General features: G+C 39.7%; 1 protein-coding gene across 3 annotated transcripts in view; it reads right to left on the bottom strand.

The window, feature by feature from the left end:
* The window catches only part of pdgfd (platelet derived growth factor d), a 62,588-nt gene extending 37,994 nt beyond the window's left edge, over nt 1-24,594 (bottom strand). For all 3 annotated transcript variants that reach the window (XM_044354994.1, XM_044354995.1, XM_044354996.1), the window contains exon 1: nt 24,020-24,594. In XM_044354994.1, coding sequence (XP_044210929.1) covers nt 24,020-24,137 — 118 coding nt within the window. In that variant the 5' untranslated portion in view covers nt 24,138-24,594. The remainder of the gene's footprint in view (nt 1-24,019) is intronic.
* Between the last annotated feature and the right edge of the window lie 488 nt (nt 24,595-25,082).

Genomic DNA, 25,082 nt, shown 5'->3' with positions numbered 1-25,082 from the left:
TGGCAATTAAGCTTTCAGACTCCTGATCTGACACTTAAATAACTGTGACAATGATGCTGCGTGACTGCGTGGTTTGGTGTAGTGTGTGTGTGTGTGTGCGTGGGGCCAATGAAAATGTGTTTGTGCACGTGCCAAGTTCTCAGTAAAAGTTCTTGATTGAATCTGTGTATTTGCATGGAAGCATGTGTGCCAGGATGTATGTGGGTAAATTCTCACTAATTAAACTTGGCTCTCCCACCTCCAGTGCCAGGGTGTGATGTTCTACATGGCTCTGAGATCTATTTCTGATCCAAGTACCAATCACACTCCAATCACCCAGCAACCAGATTGCATCAAAGACCTACAAAATAGCTCTGTGGAGACAGTACTGAAGTCACGAGAACAGAACTGATCATGAAGATGTAAAACTTTGTATTTCTTTCTCCATTAAAAGTTGTTTTTGGTGAAGTCACAGGAGTGCAAACACTATCCTGATATTAAACCTCACCCCTTAAAATCCAGCTCTCTACTCCGTGCAAACTAAACAGTATTTTTCCTGAGTGACAGATTGCATATGATACATTCTCACTCAGAAACACAATCCCACAGGACATTACCTATAACAAGGCAACCCCATTTCCTACATCTGCCATCCCCTGTCTAACATATCCTGTCTGACTTTCATCTTCTCAAAATGAATTCTCATAAGCCCTAACACTAGCTAACAGGACACATACTCTACCTAATACATGCACTTTCAGCTGTGAAAAACTCCCCAGAGATACGCAGTGCTGCTGTTCTCATTTGTGGTGGCATTCCCAGTTTCTATCTATAAAAAAAGAGATGCTTTCAACCGCTGTGGATTGGGTTTAGATGTGTTTTAAGACTATAAAGTTAGTTTACAGGTGAAACCAAATTATTGCATCGATTTAATAAATTAAAACAGTCTTAGCTTGCGTGACAGTTAATTAAGGAAAAGAGAAATTCACTTCTGAGCAGACAGAGTAAATTTGACCAGGGAGTAATGAAACCAATCCCAGTATTGTTTGAATGTTAAAGAAGGGTATCTGGAAAGGGAAAGACGATTATATAATGTAACAAAACAGTAGTTTGTGAACAAAATTAGATTATTTTTGACAATTTATTCATACTGCAGTTAGTGAGGATGCTGAGTAAATCTGGATATGGCATGGATGAACAGTAGCTCTACCAATCACCTCCAGAAATATTTGACTTCAAGAGTAGGTAGGCTACAGCTACACCCTCAGATTTTGCCAAGACTCTCCCTTCCAATTGTCTAATTTTTGTAATATCTCAACAATAAGATCTTTTTTTATCCACTAAGAATCTGGAAACTTATCCATGCTTTCATTACATCCCACCTAGACTACTATAACTCACTGTACTCCTGTCTCACTTGATACAACCTCTCCAAACTTCAACTAGTTCAAAATGCTGCAGCGAGACTTCTCACAGAATCCAACAGAAGAGTCCACATAACACCGATTTTAGCATCTCTATACTGCTTTAGAATTGATTTTGAAATTTTAATGTTTATTTTTAAAGCGCGTTTGGAGTTGGCCCCTGATTATATCAATGACTTACTAACCCCTTACAAGCCTGAGATCCTCTGGCAGAGGTCTCCTAGCTCTGTGTCTTCTTTTAAATCTCTCTTAAAAATGTACTTTTTCAGAATTGCTTTCTCTTGAATCAGTTATTCTTCTGTTTTTACTTAACTCGTTTTTACTGTGTTTTAGTAATTCATACCTCGCTTGTCATTATTATTGTAACAATTCTATATTTATTTATTATTTATGTGGTAATTCATCTGGTTTTTATGTCTTTGTAAAGCACTTTGTGACTTGTTTTTGAAAAGCGCTATATAAATAAAGTTATTATTCCAGCATGTTTGAAAAGGTTAACCAAGGAGTGAGAGGTAAACATCTGTTCAGCCTTGTAGCTACATAGTGTGACAACGCAGAAGTGTGGGGACACTGACACTGACCATAACTCAGGTTCTTGTGTTGTGTTTTCTTAAAATATCAAATATCTTGTTCATAAATAAAGTTATTATTCCAGCATGTTTTAAAAGGTTAACCAAGGAGTGAAAGGTAAACATTCAGCCTTGTTCAGCCTTGTGGCTACATAGTGTGACAACGCAGAAGTGTGGGGACACTGACATTGACACTGACACTGACCATAACTCAGGTTCGTGTGTTGTGTTTTCTTCAAATATCAAATATCTTGTTCATGTTCTTGTTAACATCAGTAGCTATGTGCCAGCTGTCTCCAACCACAACTCTAAATTGCAGTTCTGGCAAAGTCACAGTAGGAAAGAAACACAAAACTTATAAATAATGAATGTCAAACACCAAAAAAGCAAAAAACTGTAGGCTCCAATTCACAGATCAACTCTCCTGCTCAAAATCTGATCCCTTTCAGCAGTGTTGCATTTGAAAATGAGCATGGATCATGATCTTTCAAAGTGATTGGCCACACCTTCAATAATCTGCTTTTATACTGAGTGTTTTCTTTCACTGATGACATGTCTTAATACAATCTTTTAGGTGGCGCTTTGAGACAGATTTTTATGTATTGTTTGTTTTATTCTATCTGAGACAAGTAATAAAAAGAAGTTTATTACCATAAAACTTAATTTTGGTGTTGTTACGCTTTCAAAAAGAAAAAAAAAATTACTCTATTATTACTATTATTGTTGTTGTTTTTACAGCCCCATTTTCTATCCTTCCCAGCTATCTGCTGAATTGTTTATTCATCTGTGTTTGGCAACAGAGTGTAAAACATTGCCCATTAGCAGCAAAACTGCTGCTAAACACTGTGTGTGCACGCGTGAATGTGTGTGTGTGTGTTTATGTCATTGGTTGTTTATGTGTGTAAAGTAGGTTTGCATGTGCACATCTGTTCATCACTATATATGGGTCTATGTTTGTGTGGGTCTATGTGTGTGTATTGGTTGTTGATGCGGGAAGCTGTACTTGCACCCTCAGAGTATTTCCACCCATGAGAAATAACCAAAGCCTTTTCCATCTGGCTAAATGTTAGCTCAAGGCCTGTGTGTGTGTGTTTGTGTGTGTGTGTGTGTGTGTGTGCACGTGCGCATTGCTGCACTGCTTATCAAAGCCTGTGCTGGCTCCACTGTTTTGCCACTCTCTCATGACAAATCAGCTTTAAATATTCTCCCTTGTTTCTAAGTCACGCTCACACAAGCATGGAGGCATGAAAAAGACATACACATACACACACCCCGAGGCTGAACACTGCATGCCGAGGGGTGTCAGCTTTGGTCAGCATCGGCTCTCGCCCCACATCTCTCCTCCTCTCTCTCCTTCACTTCCTCTGCTCCCTCCATCCTGCACCATCTTCTCTGCCTCTGTCTCCTTCTCTTTCTGACCATGACTGAATCACTGAAGCTCTATTTTTTTTGCCTTTTTAGGTTATGCTCATCAATGACTGATATAGACTTCCACATTTGGAAATTATTTCATCCTCAAGGACCATGCCAAACCTGTGTTAATACACTGACAATTATCAAAAAAACAACAAAAACTGTGTCACTACTGTCTCTCTCACTTTACTCTTCTCTTTCAGATCATCATTTTAGTGTAGCCCCACCTTTGCTGCTGAGAGCAATTAACTTCCATCACTTTCTATTATGCAAAGAGACTGCATGTTTTTTGCAGTCAGCATAAAAGTGTGGGGAATTGGGATGCTGGAGTGCAATGGCATGGCGAGGAAGGCAGAATATAGGGGAAAAATGACAGACAGGCAAGACCTTTCAATTATTCTTCACTCTAAGTAACAAAATGATGATCAAGAAGGAAAATGCATGTTTAAAGAAAGGTTGAGTGGAAGTGTCCAGTGCATTAGGCAGACCACACAAGCATTCAGCTGAGAGTTACATACATGCCGGGGCAGCTGGGGTATACATATCCATGAATTATAGAAAACAGCAGGCCTATATATGTAATTATAGACAAGAGCACACTACATGTGCATTATGTCCTTTCAGTTGGATACAACAGAGCTGCTGCATTAGCTTGATGACCACAGAGTTGCGGTCAGAAAAGTGTCATAGGATAACATGAATACAGATATCCGAATTAGGGCTGCAACTAACAATTATTTTCATGAATTAAATTATTGCCTAGTCTGTAAAATGGCAGAAAATAGTGGAAAATATCATAATTGCTCATGTACTCATGGTGACATATTTAAACAGCCCATTTTGTCCATTTTACCACTAAGGATACTAAGAAAACCAGCAAATTACTGAGAAACTGGAAACATAATTTTTTTTTGGCATATTTGCTTAGAAAAATATCCTTACAGTTACGATTAATTGATCATCAAATGTTGCCATTTCATTTTCTTTCAAACAGAAACAAGGAATAAATGAATGAACTAATGTTTTAGCTATAAACATAATTATTTTGTAATGAAATGTAATCAAAAAGAATAAAACAGGGAGAAATATATACATGCATATATATCATTCCTCTCAAGTCCATCTTTAGATAATGGGTAGAGGATAGAAATAGTTATATGCATTTTACAGACTATTTTTCTGTTGTTTGACACTCATCCATAAATTGAACTTATACTTGTATAGTATATTAATATTTGACTTGAAACATCTACTTAGAAACATTCTGGTTACCAGGCAATGTCACATTACCTACCTAATGTCACAATATTGAACTTTCTATTTTAAAGCAAAATATTCATGCTCATTAAGGACTACAAGACTGCATAGATACTGATGACTCACACTCTTACTGAGAACCTCTGCAAACACATTAACACACGCAGTTTGATGTTCCACACGCAAAGAACTCACAAGCAAGTAAAATAAAATTTACAGTAGGGCTGCAAATAACGATTCTTTTTATTACCAATCTGCTGATTATTTTCACGATTAATCATTTGTTCTACAAAACATCTGAAAACAGAGAAAAATATCTGTCACAGTTTCCTAAAATCCAAAGTGACATCTTCAAATTGTCTGGTTTGTTAGTCCAACTGTCCAAAACCCAAAGATATTCAATTTACTATTATAAGACAAAGAAAAGGAAGGTGGATTATTCGATTAATCAGCTGATCGTGGAAGCTCAATTGTACAGTATACATACGCAATATGCTCTCTCTCTTTCTCTCTCTCTCTCTCTTTCCTTCTTGCAACAATCCCACAGTACTTAGCAGACATACACACATCGAATGTTCTCTTTTGGGTCTTTTCCCTTCACCCCTCCTCTTCAAGATGGTAAAAATAAAAGTTCACCATGACCTAGCACTTGTCCCTGTACCCTCCTGCTTGGGGACAATTTTAATACAATCCAAAACACTGTAGGGTGTTCAGGCGTGTTCGATTCTACGCTCATAGGAGGTATTACATCCTCTGTGTGTGTGTGTGTCTGTGTGCGTGGGGGTGGATGTTTTGAGTGTGAGTGTCAGCATGTGAGAGAACATGCATGAGAAAGGGTGTGCGTGCCATGTGAGTGTTTGGTGGAGCAAATACCTATGCTTGAAGGTTTTGTGTTTTTTTGTGAGTGCATGTGTGTGTGTGTGTATGTGTGTGTGTGTGTGTGTGTGTGTGTGTGTGTGTATTCCCTCTGAAGCTGACACAAAGGCATGTCCTGTGACACGGACAGAGGAGGTTAGACAAACAGCCATAGCATGACCAAAACACTGTTGACTCAGTCTCTTGATAAAGACTGCACATAACACAGAATGGACATCCTCAAAGAGAGGGGGAGCAGCAAGACAGACAGAGAGAAAAACACAAAGAAGGACAAAGTGAAGATGAGGAAAGTTTGAGAGTCAAGAGTGAGACTGAGCAGAGATGGAGGACAGTGGGATGGATGAGAGAGGAAGAGGGACAGGCAGTGATTGAGTGAGGTGGAGAAGAACAGAGGTGAGGAGAGGAGAGTGGAACAGAAAGAGAAAATAAATGTGAAGACAGAACAGATGAAGAAAGAGGGAGTAGTTGCAAAGAGGACCGAGAGGGAAAACACTGCCACATTTACTGCTGAATAAAAAGAACAAGAAAAGTCCACCAAGCCCCACGATACCTCAACACATCAAACACTGTGCAGGCTATACACCAAACAGCATGAGTTAGCCTCATAAATAAGCAAGGATACTAACTGCTTCGTGTGCATCTGTGAAGTTATGTGCCCGTTTGAGTAACTGTGTCACTTGCTTTTGTTGTGATGTGCGCCAATTTGTGCAAATTCATCATTATCATGGTTTTAGTCATCTATTTCAAAGACATCAACAAAGTAGAGACACCACTGGAAAGCTGTTACTCACAATGCATTTACATTTTTTTCCTGTGGCTTTTTAGCTGGTCCTTACTTCTTCAGCAGCGAGTCTCAATGGTCCTTTTGGGCCTTTGATTAGCATTAGCATCCACTTAGCTTTTGCAAGAGCCTCTCAGGCGTTTATGACTCAACACCTGTTGATGGGGGCAAATTAGCCTAATGGGTACAAAAAAGAGGGATAAGCTGCACTCTGCCAAATGGTGTGTAAAATCAGTGGTTAAAAACATGAAAGATATTGTCCATTTTTAGTCATTTTTAAACCTTTACTGTTCCTTTTTACATACAGTACTTTACCTTTAACTGTGATTATTACACGACTTTGTTGAATACTCAATTCTGATTTGTCAATTATGCCATTCTACTGTCTGTTATTTCTGAATAGCAGACTGCTGCTATGAATAACAGACTGTTGCTATGGATGCATTTCTGATCATAGACTCTGGAGGACCACGTCCAATCATGTCAATCCTAAGAAAAAAGTCCAGTAACATTACTAACTGCAGCTCATTCATGATACCCTGTGGCAAAAAAAACCATAAGGCTACAACCATCACAGAATGGGAAAAGTGGAGTCAGATCCTGTCCTCCAAACCAGGCAGCAGCAGGTGAGCACCTCTCCTAGTTTGCTATTGCTACATACTATCACTATCAATAAGCAGTAGTGATAACATTAGTAACAATTGTGTTCCCAGGTGTGTCAACTGCAAAGCCCTGGCAAGAAGGAAACGTAGAGATGAATGAGAACAGAAACGTCAACATCAATATTCCCAAAGAAGTTCATTCACCTTTTCTCACTTCCCCATCAACGAGTTCAACATTCAGGTGAATGTGAATTTTAACTCTGAGTAGGCTCATCTTAAGAAGGCTACAGAGTTTATGTTGCTATGGACGCAGTTCCAACCGTAGAATCTAATGGACTATTTTTCTAGCGGAAGCAATAAAATCATTTTTAAATCAATAAAATCAATATTTTATGTCAAATTATTGATTTCTTTATTGAATGGCTGTGTAATAAGAAGGATAATGTAGAGGGAATGTACACTTCTGCTTTGCGTCGGGGTCTTGTATCACCCTGTCAGAGTTCATTTTGCTATAATAACCCGCTCACTGTACATTAGTCGAACATATGACTGTCAAGGAAGGATGTTAATGGGTGAAACTAATTTAATTGTGTCATTTTACTTTTGTGTTTGAAAGCAACACACAAACATGTTATTTTTGTTTGGACCTCAGAGAGTATATGCCTCTACTCATACACCATTCTCTTTTTTTTGACTCTTTTCTAAATTGCTATTAATGCATGTTTAAGGTACTGGATTTACAAGCATACCTATACTTTTATATACTTAGATATACTTGAAGCAACTGTAATTAATGTTTTTTTAAGCTGACTATCTCCTACTATGCGATGCATAGTGGGATGATAGTATCCATCAATGCATCCAACACTCAAAAATAGAGCAAATTTACAATGCATACTAACTTCTTTGTCAGTGTGATCCTCAAATCCAAGTTAAAATTCGTGTGAATGGAAATGGGACACAGCTTTAGTCTTGTTTCTACAAGCTAATCTCTGTATCTCACTAAGCTAACATCTCTACATTCTCCTTGTCTTGTGCCAGTCCACTTAGCATGCTCCTGTCCTCCGCTGTGATGTGCTCCTGTTTAACACCTTGGCTAAGCTTGCTGAATAATGCAGAGGGGACTAACACTCGCTGAGTCAGCACCGAGGACAGGTCAGTGGAGACACTGTGGCTGAACGACTCTGGCAGCCTTGACACACAAATGCAGAGGCACTCATCAAGCAGATTCATGGGTGCTTTAACATCCACATAGACACCAAAATATACATATTCATGGACAAATGCACACATGGAGACATGTAAACTGATGACACAAACACACATGCACATATAGACAGAAAGAAAGAGAGGGAGCCTTAGGCACATAGACGTTGTGGGAGGCCTATCAGTGCAGGTCAAGAGATGGTGATGAAATGCATAATCAATACACATTAAATCATGTTTCATAGACCACACATTTGCCTATTTCACAATGCGTAACAGCACACCTATTGGGTACAACAGACCCTAATATGCTCACTGGCCACTTTATTAGGTACACCTGTGTAATCTAATCCAATCCAACACAAGAGCTCTGCCATAAATTCTACATTTATGTAGCTCATATATGATCAGTTTTTGTTGACATTATTATTGAGGTCGTAGTGGGTGGTGGTGGTGTACTGGAGTGTACTATGTTGAATGGTGTTCCTAATATTTTGTCCACTCCATTAACATACATGAGGAGGGCAAAATAGTAGGAACACTTTTCAATATAATGCACTCCAGTACACCACCACCACCCACTACGACCTCAATAATAAACATAATGACAATAATCATGAAATAATGACAATGTCAACGAAAACTAAATATGTATAAGCATTTGTAAATGTAGAATTTACAGCAGAGCTGTTGTGTTGGATTGTATTACATTACACAGCTGTGTAAAGTGGCCGGTGAGTGTAAATTAGTGACTTTATTTACAAATGTTTGCTTTAATACACAAAGTACGCAGTACATTAAAGTTATTTTGTGGCGTTTTTTGTAAGCAAAGTTATGTTTACATATCTTCATACATAAACAAAGGTCTAAATTTGTTGAGTATAACTGCATGTTTGGAATAAGGGCCAGGCCTTTGTTATACTTGTCACGTATCCAGAAATGCCAAGGGATTCTTCAGATATTTCAAATATCTGTCATTCAAACAGCAAATGTCAAGAATACCAGCTTAGACACCATCACCACATGCATTTTATAGATTTCTTGAGCTGCTTGTGAGGGTTTGTGTGTACATTTAAGTGACTCTGTGTCTGTTTCTACATTAAGGGCTGATGTGATAATGTGTGTGTGTGCTGTGTGAGACAGCAAACTGTGTGTGTGTGTGTGTGTGTGTGTGTGTGTGTGTGTGTGTGTGTGTGTGTTTGTAAAGCTTGTTAGAGTAGCAGTTGGCTCCTGCTGACAGCTACTGCAGTCTGAACAGCAGGGCTGACGAGAACAATCAATTAGCCCTGCATCGCACACGCACACACACACACACACACACATACAGTATATGCAGTCATAGATAAGGACATTAAATGTAATAACATAAGCACACAATTTCATGTTTATATTTCCATGTTTTGAAGATATACAGAAAATAACTTCAGGAGTAAATTGGGTGAAATTGTTGGCTGCGTGTGTGCGTGCGTGTGTGTGTGTGTGTGTGTGTGTGTGTGTGTGTGTGTGTGTGTGTGTGTGTGTGTTAGCTAAACCCCAGCTGGGGTAGCACAAGTTTATCAAATATCAGCCTTGATCCCTCTAAGGGCTGCTTGGACGCTGTTTGCTAGATGTACTGTATGTTTGTGTGTGTGTTTGCTCTGAGCGCTGTGTGTGTGTGATGCTGAGCAGACGCTGATGTTTTGACAGGCGTCCTGCTCTCAGTCTGTCTGCCTCACATCAGCTCTGGGTGTGTGCATTTGTGTATGCATATGTGTGTGTCTGTGTGTGTGTGTGTGTGTCAGGAAGTGCCTGCCCAAGTGCAGCATTGCATCTGTATGTGTATTTGTGTGTGTGTGTGTGTGTGTGTGTGTGTGTGTGTGGTCAGAGAGCAGGGTTAAGCAGTGGTCTGACTGTCAGTGTGTATCTGACCTTCTATCTACCACTGGGATCACTTATCCTGCTGCAGGCTCCACAGTAGCACATAACACCATCCTCCTGCCATCCTGCCCCCTCCTTTATTCTCTCTATCTTCTGCTTCTTTTTCTGCCTGTTAACTTTTCTTTCTGCCTCTCTCATTTTTTCCCCCTCTGATATTCCTCTAACAACGCCTTTTCCCTTTCTTCTGTGCTCCTATCCATGTCCCCTATCCCCATTTCTCCCTCTCTCTGTATTTGTGTTCTCTACTTCTCTCTCTCTTTCTGCACTTGCGGCTCTCCCGTCCTCACTCTCTGCTGCTCAGAGACCAAATTCAGAGAGAGTTAATGATGAAATGAAAACAGGAGAGGGAAAGCTAATGAAGACAAGAGGAGACAGAGAAGAGGGAGGAGAGAGACGGAAGGAGTAATGCTGAGATATACAAATAGAGAATCAGAGAGAGAGGGGGAAATATGGGGAGAAATGCTGACAGTTGGAGAGGGGAAGATAAAAGTGTTTGACAGCAGAGGAAAAAAAGAATCTTTTTCATTTATGTCAGAGCACCATTGTCAGAGTAACAAAGACATAGCTCTCACAGTGCACCAGAGGATTTGTCAAACTCTCCCTCTCTTAGACGCACACACACACACACACACGCACACATATAAAACACACAACATAAATACACAGTGTTTATCTCTTTCCTTCAGCAGGGACGAATCTCCTGGGGTGAGAACGGCTCCTGCTCTCATTTTTCTGCAGTGTCACTTCTGACATTTGTAATGTTCTCACCCTCACTTAGCCTTGGTAGCAAAAACCCGATGATATCATACAATTTTTTCAGTATCTATGTCTTGTATATTAAAGTTTCAGCAAGTTTTGAAAACATTTGGTGTTTTCTACTAGAAGACCTCTACTGTATACTTTCTGTGCTGTTTCACTGAGGTTTCACTCTAAAATGGGGCCCATAAAAACTCAACACCACACACCGTTAGAAATAACTTGACTCAAATGATGATGCTAAATTATGCACTAGGTGGCCCTTCAATATTCTGGGTTATAGAGTGAAAAGCAATTGTAAATCTAGTTTCTCTTCGCCAACTTGATTTCTTTGGCAGACTAGACTGTGGGTGAGGTTTAGGGCTTTGCAAGAATACTACAGGGTTAAATCTGTGTGGAATAAAATTATATTTCTGTGCTATTAGAGGTACTAGAGATATTATGAGTATATTATGTGAATGTGTGTGCACAGAGTTGATATTTGGGCTCTAGAATTGTCACTCCCCCTAAAGGACACATCAAGCTGAGCACAACAGTGACTGGGGATTGACAATAGTAGTATTGTTAGTTCACTTCAAGGGTAACCTCGACTCAGGAGCCTACAGGTGGATGCCTGGTTGGAGGTTGAGCTTAGATAAGATTAGGGCTAAGATGCCACTCTGAACAGCAGCAGCAGTTTTCAGGTGCAGCTGAAGGTATGGCTGCAAAGTACATGTGTACCTAACATATTTTGATCCATTTCTATGATGCAGGCAGGTTCCATTTCCAAGTTAGTTATTTTACTAGCCACTAAAGACTGTAGAATTTTAAAGCAGCAGCCCCCAAGGTTGAGTTGGTTCAGGTTAAGTACAGACAAATCCTTGTAACATCACATGCACATTAGGAGGAGAAACCTGTGATAGTAGACCAAAGTTACTGTCAATCTCTAGACAAACATGTTCAGTTCATGTAGCAAATGAACATACTGTCGTTGCCATGCTGAGGATTGTCTTCGCACTTCTGGAAATTAACTCTAATAAACTTTGCCTACAGCTTGATACAGATCAGCTGGCTTTCTGTTATTATCCAACCCAAAAAACCCAAATAACTACCAAAGAGCTGCACCAGAGATCCTTTTAATTTGCCATCACAATCCCCTCAGAAAGCCTGTTTCAAAGCAACACCTTGCCTGAGGAGATATCAATGTAATTAACACACCAGCTGCAACTGCAGTGACATTGTTATACACCGGAGTTATTCCTGTAAAGTAATGTCATATTTTGAGCTGTTCTGGCAGTTCACAGTGGTTCAACACTTCACTAAGACACTGTTGCTTTGTAATTTGTCACCAGCCTGTGTGTCTGTGGTTTGGAGTCACTTTTCCAAGTTAACTACTTAAAAAAATAATGATAATAATAGAAACATCTGCTGTGGACCACCAGAGAACGTCACCGCACTTAGTTTTCTATACTACCACCTATCTCCAAACAAACACCATCCTCCTCTTTGTTCATCTCTATGTCTCTAACACACTCATACAAACAGATCAGCAGTTTTCTCATGCATTTACTGTTGAGGCACATTAGCTTTGTTTGCCAAGGACTGAGACTGAGTGAATGCAGTGAGAGAGGCTCACTAAGTAGCTAATATTCATCATTTTAAAACCGCGCACTCTGTTTTCTTCCCCTTATTATCCTTCATTCTTATGCATCCATTTTTCTCTCACTTTGGCGTGCTGTATGTTCACAAACTCCTCCTCCATCTCTCCAAACTTTGTCTCTTCCTCTCCTTTGCTCTTCTTATCCCTCAATCTCTTGTTCTTTCACTCTCACTGCTTATTCAGCACACTCCCTCCCACTCTATTTCTCTTTATGATGCCACGCACTCACTATCACTCTTTACGTACCTCTGCTCTGTCTCTTTTCATATCTATCATTCTCTCTTCCATTTTGTCTCTGTCTCATTTCGTCCCTCTCTCTTCACTCTCTTCCTGACACTTTCTTTCACCTGCTAGTCAGCTGCTTTTGTACCTTCTCTCTCCTCCCTTCCTTCGGTTCTTTCTCTCTGCTGCTTTACCCAGCTCAACCTCTCATCTCCCCTTCAATTATAACTTTCCACTTGTTTATTCTCACTCTTTCTCCAGTCGTGTTCGTTATTTCCCCTTTCCCCCCCTCTTCCTAGGTCTCTGCTATCCTCCTCTAAAACTTTCATTTCCTTCTATACCATCATTATTCTCTTCATCTTCCTCATTTCATCTTCTCTTTCATCCACTGGCCTAATCACCTTCTTCATTGCTCCTTGCATCTTATTGCTCCTTGCATCTTATCCTATCTCTCTTTCCATGCAACATCCACCTCCTTCTTTCTCCCCATCTCATTTTCCTGCTCCTCTGTTATTTGCATCCACTGTCAGTCAGATGGCTCAGCTACAAGACCACACCCTACAAGGACTAAACTTTGGTCCCCCTCTCCCATTCTTTCTCTCTCCACCCTGCTCTCTAATTCTCCTCTACTGTGTCCCCAACTCCACTCCGCATTTTAAGAGAGCTTAATTGGCTTGTAAATTGAGTTCTTATAGCCAAAGGAATACAATACACATCAGTGGAGATAACTGATTCTGCACGACTCACAACAAGTTTGCATTAACAACTAACTGGAAGAGTTGTCAACAAAAGTCAGCCAAAATAACATTTGCTCAACAGCAGCCATAAGTGGCAATTATGGGATAATGCTAATTGCTTAGACGTAGTATAATAGTAATTCAAGTACTTAAACAGTAATCACAAGGTCATTGAACTGACACCGTGATGTCAGTTACACATGGGCGATATTTATCCAATGTTTGCTAACATAAGCTAGCATTAGCCACCATATGCTACTGATCATACATACCAAGTGAGGTTTTAACAGCAAATGCCCTGACTGTACTGAATTTAGCGAGGGTGTGTTTATTGTGTATGAGTTTTACATTTCATTTGAATTAAAAAACTCTGTCTCAGTTAGTGGGCTACAATTTGAACCCAGTTTTCTAGCCTATATTGATTTGCAATTTTGGCAAATTGACACCACTAAAAATATGCCAAATTAGGTATGAGCACTTCCTGTTTCCATTCTACCCATGTATGTACAGACAGCTATTACTAATTTGCTTTGACACTAAAGAAATCTTAAAAATGTGATGATTCTCAGGCAAGGAGTGTCTTTTTTCCTATGATTTCTGAGTGGATTTTTGGACATTTTGGACATTGGACACAGTAATATCCCTAGAAAGTGTAAGTGTGAGTAAACACAGTCTATGAATTCAGATTTGACTGCGTTATGACTTTGAGAGGGAATACAAATCAGCTTGAGCTATCAGGCTCAAAGGGTTTTTGAGTACTTTAATTGCCTCCATGATTTGTGTGTCGCAGCCACTGCTGCAGCTCCAGCGGCTGACCATGTTGATGAGCGGCCAAATCAGTGGCCAAACTACAATAACTAACCTCCTGTTGTTTTTAGAACACCTGTCTCTTTCACCTCAGGCAGTATCTTTGTCTCGTATCTCACCATCCAAACCACCCCTTCAACTCTCATGAGCTCTCCTGGGCAGGCTGTTCTCATAATTTGAAAATCTTTTAAAATCAGTTTTATTCTTCACTATTTGCACTTTTTTATGTAAGGACATATGTTAATGTAATAAATTACTAACATCTCCTAATGCTCGAATCTCTCGGAGTATCCTCCTTTTGCAAAGCCTACATTGCCAACTCCTTATGATAATTGGATTCATTTTAATAAGAGATGACAAGTGATGATGGCTGTTACCTGGATTCCTGTCGTCAGTGTGTCTCACGAAATAATTAAATGGATATTCTGTGTATTTGGATAATCTTGAGGAATCCATTCTTCTTTTACACAATCAAATTTGGGGCAAGAAGCATGAGGAGGCTTGATTATATTTATGCTTCACTGAGAGTGCAGAATGACTGTAGCCTCCTAAAATGAGAAGTTAGATTTGTCTGTAGCCTTCTGTGATGGACAAGCTACAGACAGGTGACAAATTAAAGGAGAAACCGGTACAGGCCTGAATACTTGACCCCTACAGTGAGGGGATCCGGTGGCTCTGTTATACTTTGAGGGGCATGTTGCTGGCATGGTTTGGGTCCACTTGTCCCCTTAGAAGGAAGGGTTACTGCAAAACAATACGAAGTTGTTCTGAGTCATCACCTTTATCCTATGAGGAAATATTTCTATCCCGATGGGAGTGCTCTCTTCCAGGATGACAACGCCCCAATTTATAGGACATGAGGGGTCACTGAATGGTTTGATGAGTATGAAAATTATGTGAATCATATGTTATGGCCTTCGCAGTCACCAGATCTCAACCCAATTGAAAACCTATGGGAGATTTTGGACCTTTTTGAAACTTTGGATCTTTTTGAAGAATGGTGTTCATCCCTCCAGAAAAGTTCCAGAGACTTGTAGAATCAATGCCAAGGCTGAGGAACACCATTCTTGAGATCTGGTGACTGCGAAGGCCATAGCATATGATTCACATCATTTTCATACTCTTCAAACAATTCAGTGATCCCTTGTGCCCTGTGAGTTGGGGCATTGTCATCCTGGAAGAGACCACTCCCATCGGGATAGAAATGTTTCATCATACAATAAAGGTGATGACTCAGAACAACTTTGTATTGATTTGCAGTGACTCTTCCCTCTAAGGGGACAAGTGGACCCAAACCATGCCAGCAAAATGCCCCCCACAGCATAACAGAGCCACCAGATCCCCTCAATGTAAGGGTCAAGCATTAAGACCTGTACCAATTTTTCCTTTAATTTGCCACCTGTCTGGTATGTTGACTATGTAATAATCAAGCTCCTTTTTGCTTTTTTCTGTTTTCTTGAGTTTTGATCAGATACTGAGATCATATAAACTGCTGACATTTGGTACTATGCTTGGTCCTGATCTTCCTCTCTAAAAATACCTTATCTTTTCCTGTCCTGCTTTCTCCTATCTTCTCTTTTATACTCTGTCCATTCGGCTTGCTGTTAGTCTTACTATCTCTCTTTTGAAGCTGACAGGGCAGAAAAGAGAAGGGACAGGTCTTTTAACTTGGCATATCTCTCTCTACACACCTTTTCCTTCTCCTCCTCCTCTGTGCCCTCTAACTCTTCTAAGCTCCCTTCTAAACTTTCACTTCTCCTCTGCTACCCTCACCTCCTCATAAAATCTGCTACACCTATAGGTCCACTCTATTTCCAAGGCATCATTGCACTTTTTGCTTCTCTCTTGTTGCATGCACACACATGCACGCATACTCCTCTCCTGTCAGATTGTCCAAGTGGTCACCACCCTATTTTCTCTGTGCAGGGGAGGAAAGGACTGTCTGCCAAACATGTAGGGGTGCGGTAGCTTTGGCTAATGCACTTTGTGCATAAAAAGTGTGTGTGTGACAAATGTTTATCGGGGGATTCCCTTGAAAGGGAGATCCTGTAATTGTGTTTGCGCGTGTGTGTGTATGTGTGTGTGTGTCGGCTTGGGTGGGCGGGTGTTCAATGTCGGGTGTCCTGTGAGTGACTCATGAATTCCAGTAACCTCAGTGACACTACTCCCCACTCTCACCCTTGTGTCTAATATAGTGACACAAAAACATTTGGAACCAATTTGTATCTTGTCTTAGATGAATCCATCAGAGGCAGAAATGACCAGAGTTTGATATGGCAAGACGGGGTGACCAGGTTCATGGCTGTATTCACGCCCAGTGCAAATCTATGTTTTCCTGCACCTAAAAGCACAGAGAGAATACACTGAGGTCAATAGTTTAATTTTTATTGTTTTTTTGATAGGTCACATTTAGATCATGTTCATTTTGGAATAGCGTGTGATTCAATCAAAAGCTCCAGAGCAACAACTAAATGGAGGCTGAGGTGAGATCATTGTACTGTTTGCACAGTCAAGAATTAACTTAAGAAACTCAGCTTTGAAGCCAATGTGAAGTAAGAAGTCCTTAAAGTGCTCTGAAAAACAGAAATGTAAACATCTGCAATTCCATGACAACTAACCAGCTGTGTGTAGGGCACCAAGTGCCGGAGGGGGCACCAAACAGCACCTCAGTAAAGTTGGAGATATATTGACAGATTTTAACTTCCTGGATCAATAACTCATAACTGAAAGGTTGTTAAAACACAAACGATGCCTCTTTCCTACCGAAGTAAGGTAGACAACAAGCTACAACCTAATTTACCCAAAGAAGCCGTCCACTGAGCTAGACTAGTATCATAGGTCTCTATGTACAGCTGGCTGTGAGACGAGTGCACAGGGACCATCTGAAAAGTGCAACACTGAAAATAGATAATAAAAATATTGACTAACTTCACTGTTATACAGTGTAGTGTCCCACAAATCACATTGATAATGAAAATATATATCTTCTATATAATATATATGGTTTATTTTATTGAAGATGATTGCACTTTCAAATACTTGTGTGTATGTGTGTTTTTTTGCCTTTTACATAGTTCTGTAGTGTAACATATAGACTACTGTTGTTGCAAAGTTTGTAAAGTTTTGTGACTTTTCTTCTGTTATGTGTGACTAATTGTACAGTTCAGTTTTTCTTATTTGTATTTATTTATTTATTTCAACAATAATGATAATGAAAATCTTATTCTTCGGTATATTTAATTATTATTTTATTATCACTATTATTAGTTTTTTGTTTATATCATATTATTGTTTCCTGTTTTATAGTGTAATATATACTGTTATTGTATAGTTCTGGTTTTCTTATCTGTGACATTATTCGTAACATTGATAATGAAAATGGAGAGTGGTCACCACAAAGCAATTACGTTTAGGGTACCCAAATGGCCAGCAGCAGCCCTGCAACTAACTCCATCTGCTGAGGAAGACTGTGTGATAAAATTGAAAGCTCTGGATCAGCTATTCTATGGACCTTGAAATTAGATTGTTTTGCCAAAATACTCTTCTCTAATTTGAGTTTTTATTTTCTGTTTTTTTTTCTTTTATTTTATGCTCACGCATCTTTTGATATATAACAATGTGCCAGAGTGAAGTTTTTAAATGACTGAATATATACTTCTTTGTGTGTGTGTGTGTGTGTGTGTGTGTGTGTGTGTGCGCGCGCGTGTGTGTGTGTGTTATCAGAGGCAAGCCCACCTTGAGTTCTCAAGGACCATGACATCACACTCACTGATATCACCTATAACGCCTGGCTCAAGAGCATGAGAGCACACATGCCTTTGTTGCATGTCTGCATCTGCTCATGTGTGTATTGCTGTGTAACTGCTTCCTTTTTGTATATTTCGCTGTTTTTCCATACACGTGTGTGAATCTTTTAGGTTTGTCAACAATAGGTGTCAAAATGTGAGTTTACAAAGGTCACTAAATGTATTGTCCTTGTGCAAGTTCCTTCGTTTTGTGTGAGTGTTCAAGTGCTCAAGTGTGCCAGTGTGCGTGTCTGTGACACTGTTTGCCACATTATATTTGCTCAGAGAGCCGACAGGGTGAAATAGCTTTTGATTAAAAAGAGCTGAAACAGATGGGGGCAGATGGGAAGATAAAGAAAGAAATGAGAAAGGGAGAGATTGAAAGAGGAGGATCTAGAGAGATGGAGTGATATGTGGCAAGGCATGGGCTGATAAGACAGCACTGAGAGAAGAAGGCAACAGATAAGCAAGAACCATTGGAAGGAAGAAGAGGAGGAATCAGAAAGATATTCCAGAAGCCTTCATAAAACATAGTGTGTCACTGCCAGGAATAGAAGTTTTAACAGTCTGTTTAGTAGTCTTTGGCTAATTAGAGTAACCTGACACCCCAGATGGTTTGTTACACAGAACCATCTGAGAAGTCATCCATGGAAATTGTTTGGAAAAGGCACTTTCAAAAACTACTTGGCAAGTGATTGGACGAACCATCTGTCTATCACTGTCTTATTTTGCAAGGCAGCTGGATTTACGATGCTGATTGGCACAAGCGCATAACTTGAAGCCTGACAAGATGGATTTTCGCATGATCTTGTGAATCCAGCTGCCTCGCAGGGTAATAATTAGAGGGGACATATCATGCTTTTTGTGATTTTCCTTTATTTTTATGCTATTATAATATTGGATGTCTATGTTAAACATGGTCAAAGGTCCAAAACTTGAGGTGAATGTGTATAAAAATGCTCCCTGAAAGTCAAAAGCCCAGGCTTTAGCCTGCTCTAATCACTTTGTATGCAAAGTAACCTCTACTTTCTCCTTGTGATGACATCAGATTGTTCGTGCATGCCCACAAACTGCCGTCCATTCTGTAGCATATGTTGCTAAGATTGTTGCTAAGGTTGTTCTGCAGGCTGTTTGCATTGTCCACTTGCATATTTCAGATTGAATTTGGCCTCAAACATATACAGATGTATTTGAGAAGTTTTGGGGAAAATAAGTGAATACTGACTACTACTATTTGTTTATGTAGCCTCCTGAACCACCAGAAGTCTCCCGAGCCAGAGCTTAAACGGTCTGTTTCAGACAGAGACTGAACTGAGGGGCTACATAAAGGGCCAAAATAAGATGAACATTTTTTTTAACTGTAAATAATGCAAAGATATTGAAGTAGAGCCCCAAAATATAAATGACACATCCCCTATAAGGTTGCATGACACAGTTACCGTATGTTTGCAGAGGGTCTGAGGGTCTGTTTGTCTACACAACAGATTAACCAACGCAAAGCATGGCCACTCTACATTCGACATTGCCACTTTTTCCTAAGTTAAACTGTGTGTGCGAGTGTGAATGTGTACTTTTGCACACGAGTATTCTCATTGCATAACGTTGGTTAATCTTAAAGTCAACAGGGTTGAAAAAGATAACAATGCACTTGAATCTCAAGAGTATTCGATGCATTCCCTCCCACTCACAAAGGTGTGCAACACCTTCTCTGGACCTCAATGTGTACAGTATGTGTGTGTTCATTTCTAAAACAGTGATTTTGAACTGCTGTGACAGAACACATCAGTGTGCATTCATTACAATGCACCATGAAAATTAAACATAAAAAGGAAAAACATTAGTAAATATGGATAACAAGAGTCTAAATAGACTATTTTAGCTCCTCAAGTGGGACTGATTTCTGCATTTACTTTCTTCTCTCTGCAGTTTACCATAAACACCAGCTGTCAGCTGGACATTGAGACATTTTCTGCCAATTACTTTCTTACTTTTTTTTTTTTTCATAACGAGTTGCTTCTCACCCTATTGATGTAAGGTGCCTTGCCTCCAACTGAGTGGAGCCCATGTCATGAAAGTGAAAGATAAACTGTCACTCACTGCTTGTTTGTGTGCTTGTCAGTCACATGTGGAGTAGGCAGAACAGGTAAAAAGGCCACAAACTTAAGTTCATATGGTTTTCTGCTTCTTTCCAGCAAACAAAATAGACTCATGGCTTTTTGTTACTGTGAGCTGCTTTTCACACTCATTGTATCACGCTGATATATTGATGTGGAGTGTTGTTTTGAACTCGTTATCTTGCCTGTCCACTCTATTTTGCTTTCAATGTCAGATATGCCACTGAAAAGTATGATATATAACTTTAAATGATTATGTTTATATAGTATAGCCATCTTGCTTTGAAATGTAAATGCAAGTTAGCAAAATGTAAATGCAAAAGAAGTTTGATTTAAACAAATTTTAACTAATGTAGCAGTGTAATAAATGTTTAAAAGTTTGTTACCATCTTTACTTTAAATTTAAAAAAAAAAAAAGTTGTTGAGCAGCAGTGTGCCCTCCTCCCCAGGGTCCCCAGCTGGCTACTATCTTCACCCAGCTGGACATTGTACGCACTAGTAGAAAACCCTGTTATGATTTTGACTTCACAATCAAATGCAGTGTAGGCCATGATAAAAGCATCCCAACTGGCAAGAAAGGAATTGATAAATAGGTCATCTAAAGAAAAACCCTGGCAGTTGAAGTTTTACACTTGAGATGGATTAAACTATATTTGTGGCCACATGAACAGAGTTGAACATGTGTGATGTTTATGATGTTTAAGTAGTAAATAGGATTATAGGTTACCCCAGGATCACGGCAGAGTCTGTGTGTCTATCTGTGCTTGTGTCTGGGCAACAGTGTCAGTATCTGACTACTGTGTGCATGTTTCTGTCTGTGCCTGCGTGCACATATTTTCCTGCCCGCAAGTGCTGTTTGCACACACATACACACACACACACACACACACACACCTATTTGTAACAGGTTTTATCCTATCTATATCATCTGGTCTTTACAGCCGACATAATAAGTTGTTCAAAGCAAAAAGGTCAAATAGTGTTTATTTTGTTCTGTGCGTTTACATGTGTGTTTTCTTTTCTGCAAATACACTCCGTCTCCCTGTCTCACCACCCTCAACCCCTTTTAATGCACACACAGACACACTTCAGTGGCAAAAGAATGAGCGAAACGCTGAAGAGACACAGGAGAAAAAGAAAAAAAAAAAAACCTTGGGGGGAATTCCTCAAAGTGAGCTAAGACATTCTGTCAGAACATTCACACACACATAAGAGTACACACATGGGCACATTCACAATGGTAAATGGATGAGTGAAAGCTGCAGAGCCCCTATCAGCTCTAAGTTCACTCCTGCACATGGAAACACATCTAATCAGCACCAGTCAGTCAAACAACGGAACTAAGCTCTCATATTCCACACAAGCCGACTGTAAATGTATAAACACAGGGACACACACACACACACACACATATATAAAAAGATAACTTCTGGGCACAGTGTATTACTGTACGACTGCATGCAGAGGATTAAAGAGCTGGTATAAGACTGTGCAGCATCTAACAACCACTCTGTCTCAATTGTAGCTATCACAGCGCCTCATAGTCTTCATGCATCAAAAGATCATCAAGAGAACAAAAAAAAATCACTTTGATCATATCAATCTGATTTGGTATTATCAGGACATAAAGATGACTTGACAACTGTGTCAGGAGGATTTTCAATGAATGGCTGCCCCGCTCCAGATGAATGACAGTGTTTAAAAAAGTTATCTCATCTCATCTCACTCCTGTGATAGAACTTAAACACTCAATTGAAATGCTGACCCTCTGAAACTGTGCAACACTCAAAAACAATATATATCTATGAAGTCTCTTCATAGATATATATTCATCTTTAATTTACTATTACGACGTTGCATGTTTTAAAGCAAGTGTCTGAGGGCTGGGGGTTTGAGAACAACTGTCTAAGCAATGTTAACCGCCATATTTTCCGTCGCTGAGAGCACAAACCCAATCATTTCCTAATGACATCATCGCAGGGAGTTCCCAAATTTTGGAGTAATCTGCAGATGGCAGCTCAGGGTTATGTGGCACAGTGAGACATTTTGTTCTTTTGATTTAATTAATACCAAATTAATTTAAAAAACCTTGAGTATATGTGCATGAACACTTTAAATAACAAGATATTTGTTTAATTCAAGTCCCAGTGTAAGTTTAAAACACATGGAGAGGGTCAGTCCTGCGCCATAACATGGATATGGTGGATATTTTCTTTTTTATAGTAATAATGATCAAAGTATATAATTTAATAAGAATCTGAAAATATGTAGAAAATGAACAGTATAAACTAAAGAGCAGATTTTAATCTTATACTGAATCTGTTTTAGTAACATACTCTTAAAAATAGATACAGAAGAGATTTTCTGCAAAACCATGATGCAGATCTGATTAAAAAACATGTATCAGTTGAAACAAGTAATAAATCCCAATTATGAAGTATCAAAAGTGTAATGCAGCTTTAACTCTTCACTGAGTCTCTCCCCCTTCATACCTTTCCTCCTCCCGTTCAGTGAGAGAACAGAGACTTTTTTTAATCCTGCTGGTATTTTGAACCTTGACCAAATGCAGTTACTGCAGCTGTTGTCTTTTAACAGTATTAACTTTTATTTTTTCTCAATCACTGCTTTTGTCTCTTGCCAGCTTGCCTTGTCTCATACAGTAGTACTGTACTGCCACGCCACAGCTGTCACTCTGTGTGGTGGTATGATGTGCTACGTCATTTATATACACACACATGTGATCGGACAAGACTCAGCAACTGGTCTGCATCTGACAGATTACTGTTTATAAGGCAAATATCTGTAGAGTCTCTACACTCAGCTGAAAGTAATAAAACATGCATGCATATACATAAAAATGTCTATATAGCCACTAAATATCGAATACTTTTCATGACCGTAAGAGTTTTTTTTCGAATGCATGACTAAACAGAGGTAACTGAATGCAGATGTCATGGAAATGTAGTCTATACTTAATGTGTATCACACTTAGAGTCATGACCTACCCCTCCATGTTATTCTTTTTTTTTATAAACCCAACACACAAGAGTGTACGGTTAAACAGGCCTCGGGGTAGTTGTCCATGTTAGAACCTAATACAGCAGTATTTTCATGTTTCACTGCCAAAAGCAACCCTGCAGGTGTGCCTCTGTGTGTGAATGTGTGTGTGTGTGTGTGTTTAATCACAGGTACTGTTGCACCGTGACTTTAGCCTCAGGGCCAAGTGAAAAGTAAGCATGGCGCACCTGCAGGAAGTTAGATAGGCCAGAAGCTCAGGGAATCTGAAGACTTAACCTTCAATGAAGTAGAGCAACACACTACATAATGCTAACAGAAGTTCCACTAACTGCCTTCTAACACTCAGTTGACTGAGACATACTAACTTTGTTTCATATTAACTTTTCAACATAAAAAGCAGAATGGGGCAGCTTGTTATTTAACAGATTTCTTACTTAGTCTTTCTCCACAAGTTCCTTTGCACCCTCTGTACATCAATAACTTTTACCCTCCTTGTCTCTACTGTCTTGCATCCCTCCTTGTTGCTCCTCTCTCTCTTTCTCCTCAGAATTTCTGTTGTTCAACTGGTCATTCAATACAACAAGCCATGTCAGTCATTTGTCACACTTACAAACAACTCATGTGTCTACTCTGAGTTACACTGTAAGTTACCACAGGACAACCGGTCGTTGCAAGAACAGTGTTGCAAATTTCTCGTTTTAAATATAAATATAATTGATACTCACAAATTATTACAGCTGTGAAATTAAATAAAAAGGACAAAAATGTATGATAAAAGCCACTGCATTATATGAACCTTATAGGCCTCACACCACTTAAAAAAACTACAACATATAATGTCACTACCGAGCGTTACAGAGACACAGTCTCAGCAGTAAATAGATGGAAGCAAAGAAATAAAATTAAAAATTACTCACCGTCTCTCCTGATGTTGCCCCTCAGGACTTTAGCGGTGGAGACCTGAGCCCTCGCGACTCCGGTTATCGTCCCCAAAACTAAAACCATCCACATCTGGAAAACCACCGGTCCACTCATCGTGTCAATAAACTCCAGCACTGTCTCTGAAATGAATAAATGCCCTCTCCACACCCTCCAGTGACTTAAAAAAACGAAGCTTTTTGTTTAAAATACGCCGCGACACAGAAAGTCAAAAACAACTTTCCATTCAGCAACTTCTAGCTTTCATTCTGTCTCTCTTCTGCCCGCAAATGAGAGTCACTTGTTGACTCCTTTGCAAAGCTTTGCGCACACGATGTCCCGTCCTGTGCCAAAGTGCCAAAATATCCAAACAGCGCTCACAAACACCGAAAGCAAAACTCTAAGACAACTAAGCGCAAGGAGATAATATAGCTCCGTTCACGGTCAGACATGAGATTAGGCGCCGAACTTCTTATCGCTGTGAAGCAAATGAATTGTGCCCAGAAATATGAGAAATGCCCCGCATAGTTCACAGTTTCTGTCTGACGCGTCTAAGTCGGCGCGTCAAACTTCACCAACTGAGCGGTGCGCGCTCATGATGGCAACGGTGTGTGTGTGTGTGTGTGTGTGTGTGTGTGTGTGTGTGTGTGTGTGTGTGTGTGTGTGTGTGTGATCGTTCGGGATGCGGGGACGGGAGGTCAGACAGGGAGAAATAAGTTTTCCCACTTCAGTAGGAAAAAAATCAAATCAAAAATTACATTTAAATATAATTATTATTGAAACAGACGAAAAATCAACCTTTCTTTGTTATTTTACTACTTTATGTTTATGTTACAACACTTTCTCCCTCAAAGTGCAAGGAGAAAACGTGCCAAAGAGGGAACATTTTTGTAGGAAACCCTACAAGCACAGGGTGAGTAACCACAGCCAGGCGCAGGAGAGGAAACATACCAGGAGCTAACTCAGGAGAGGGGAAGTCTCTTGAGTTAGTTCTTGAGTGGTGGGCATTACACACACAGCTCAGGAAACAGCTGAAATGAAGTCAGATGACAGAAGGGAGGC

The sequence above is a fragment of the Thunnus albacares genome, chromosome 6, assembly GCF_914725855.1.
Source record: "Thunnus albacares chromosome 6, fThuAlb1.1, whole genome shotgun sequence".
Lineage (NCBI taxonomy): Eukaryota > Metazoa > Chordata > Actinopteri > Scombriformes > Scombridae > Thunnus > Thunnus albacares.
This window is presented reverse-complemented; position numbering and strand designations above follow the sequence as displayed.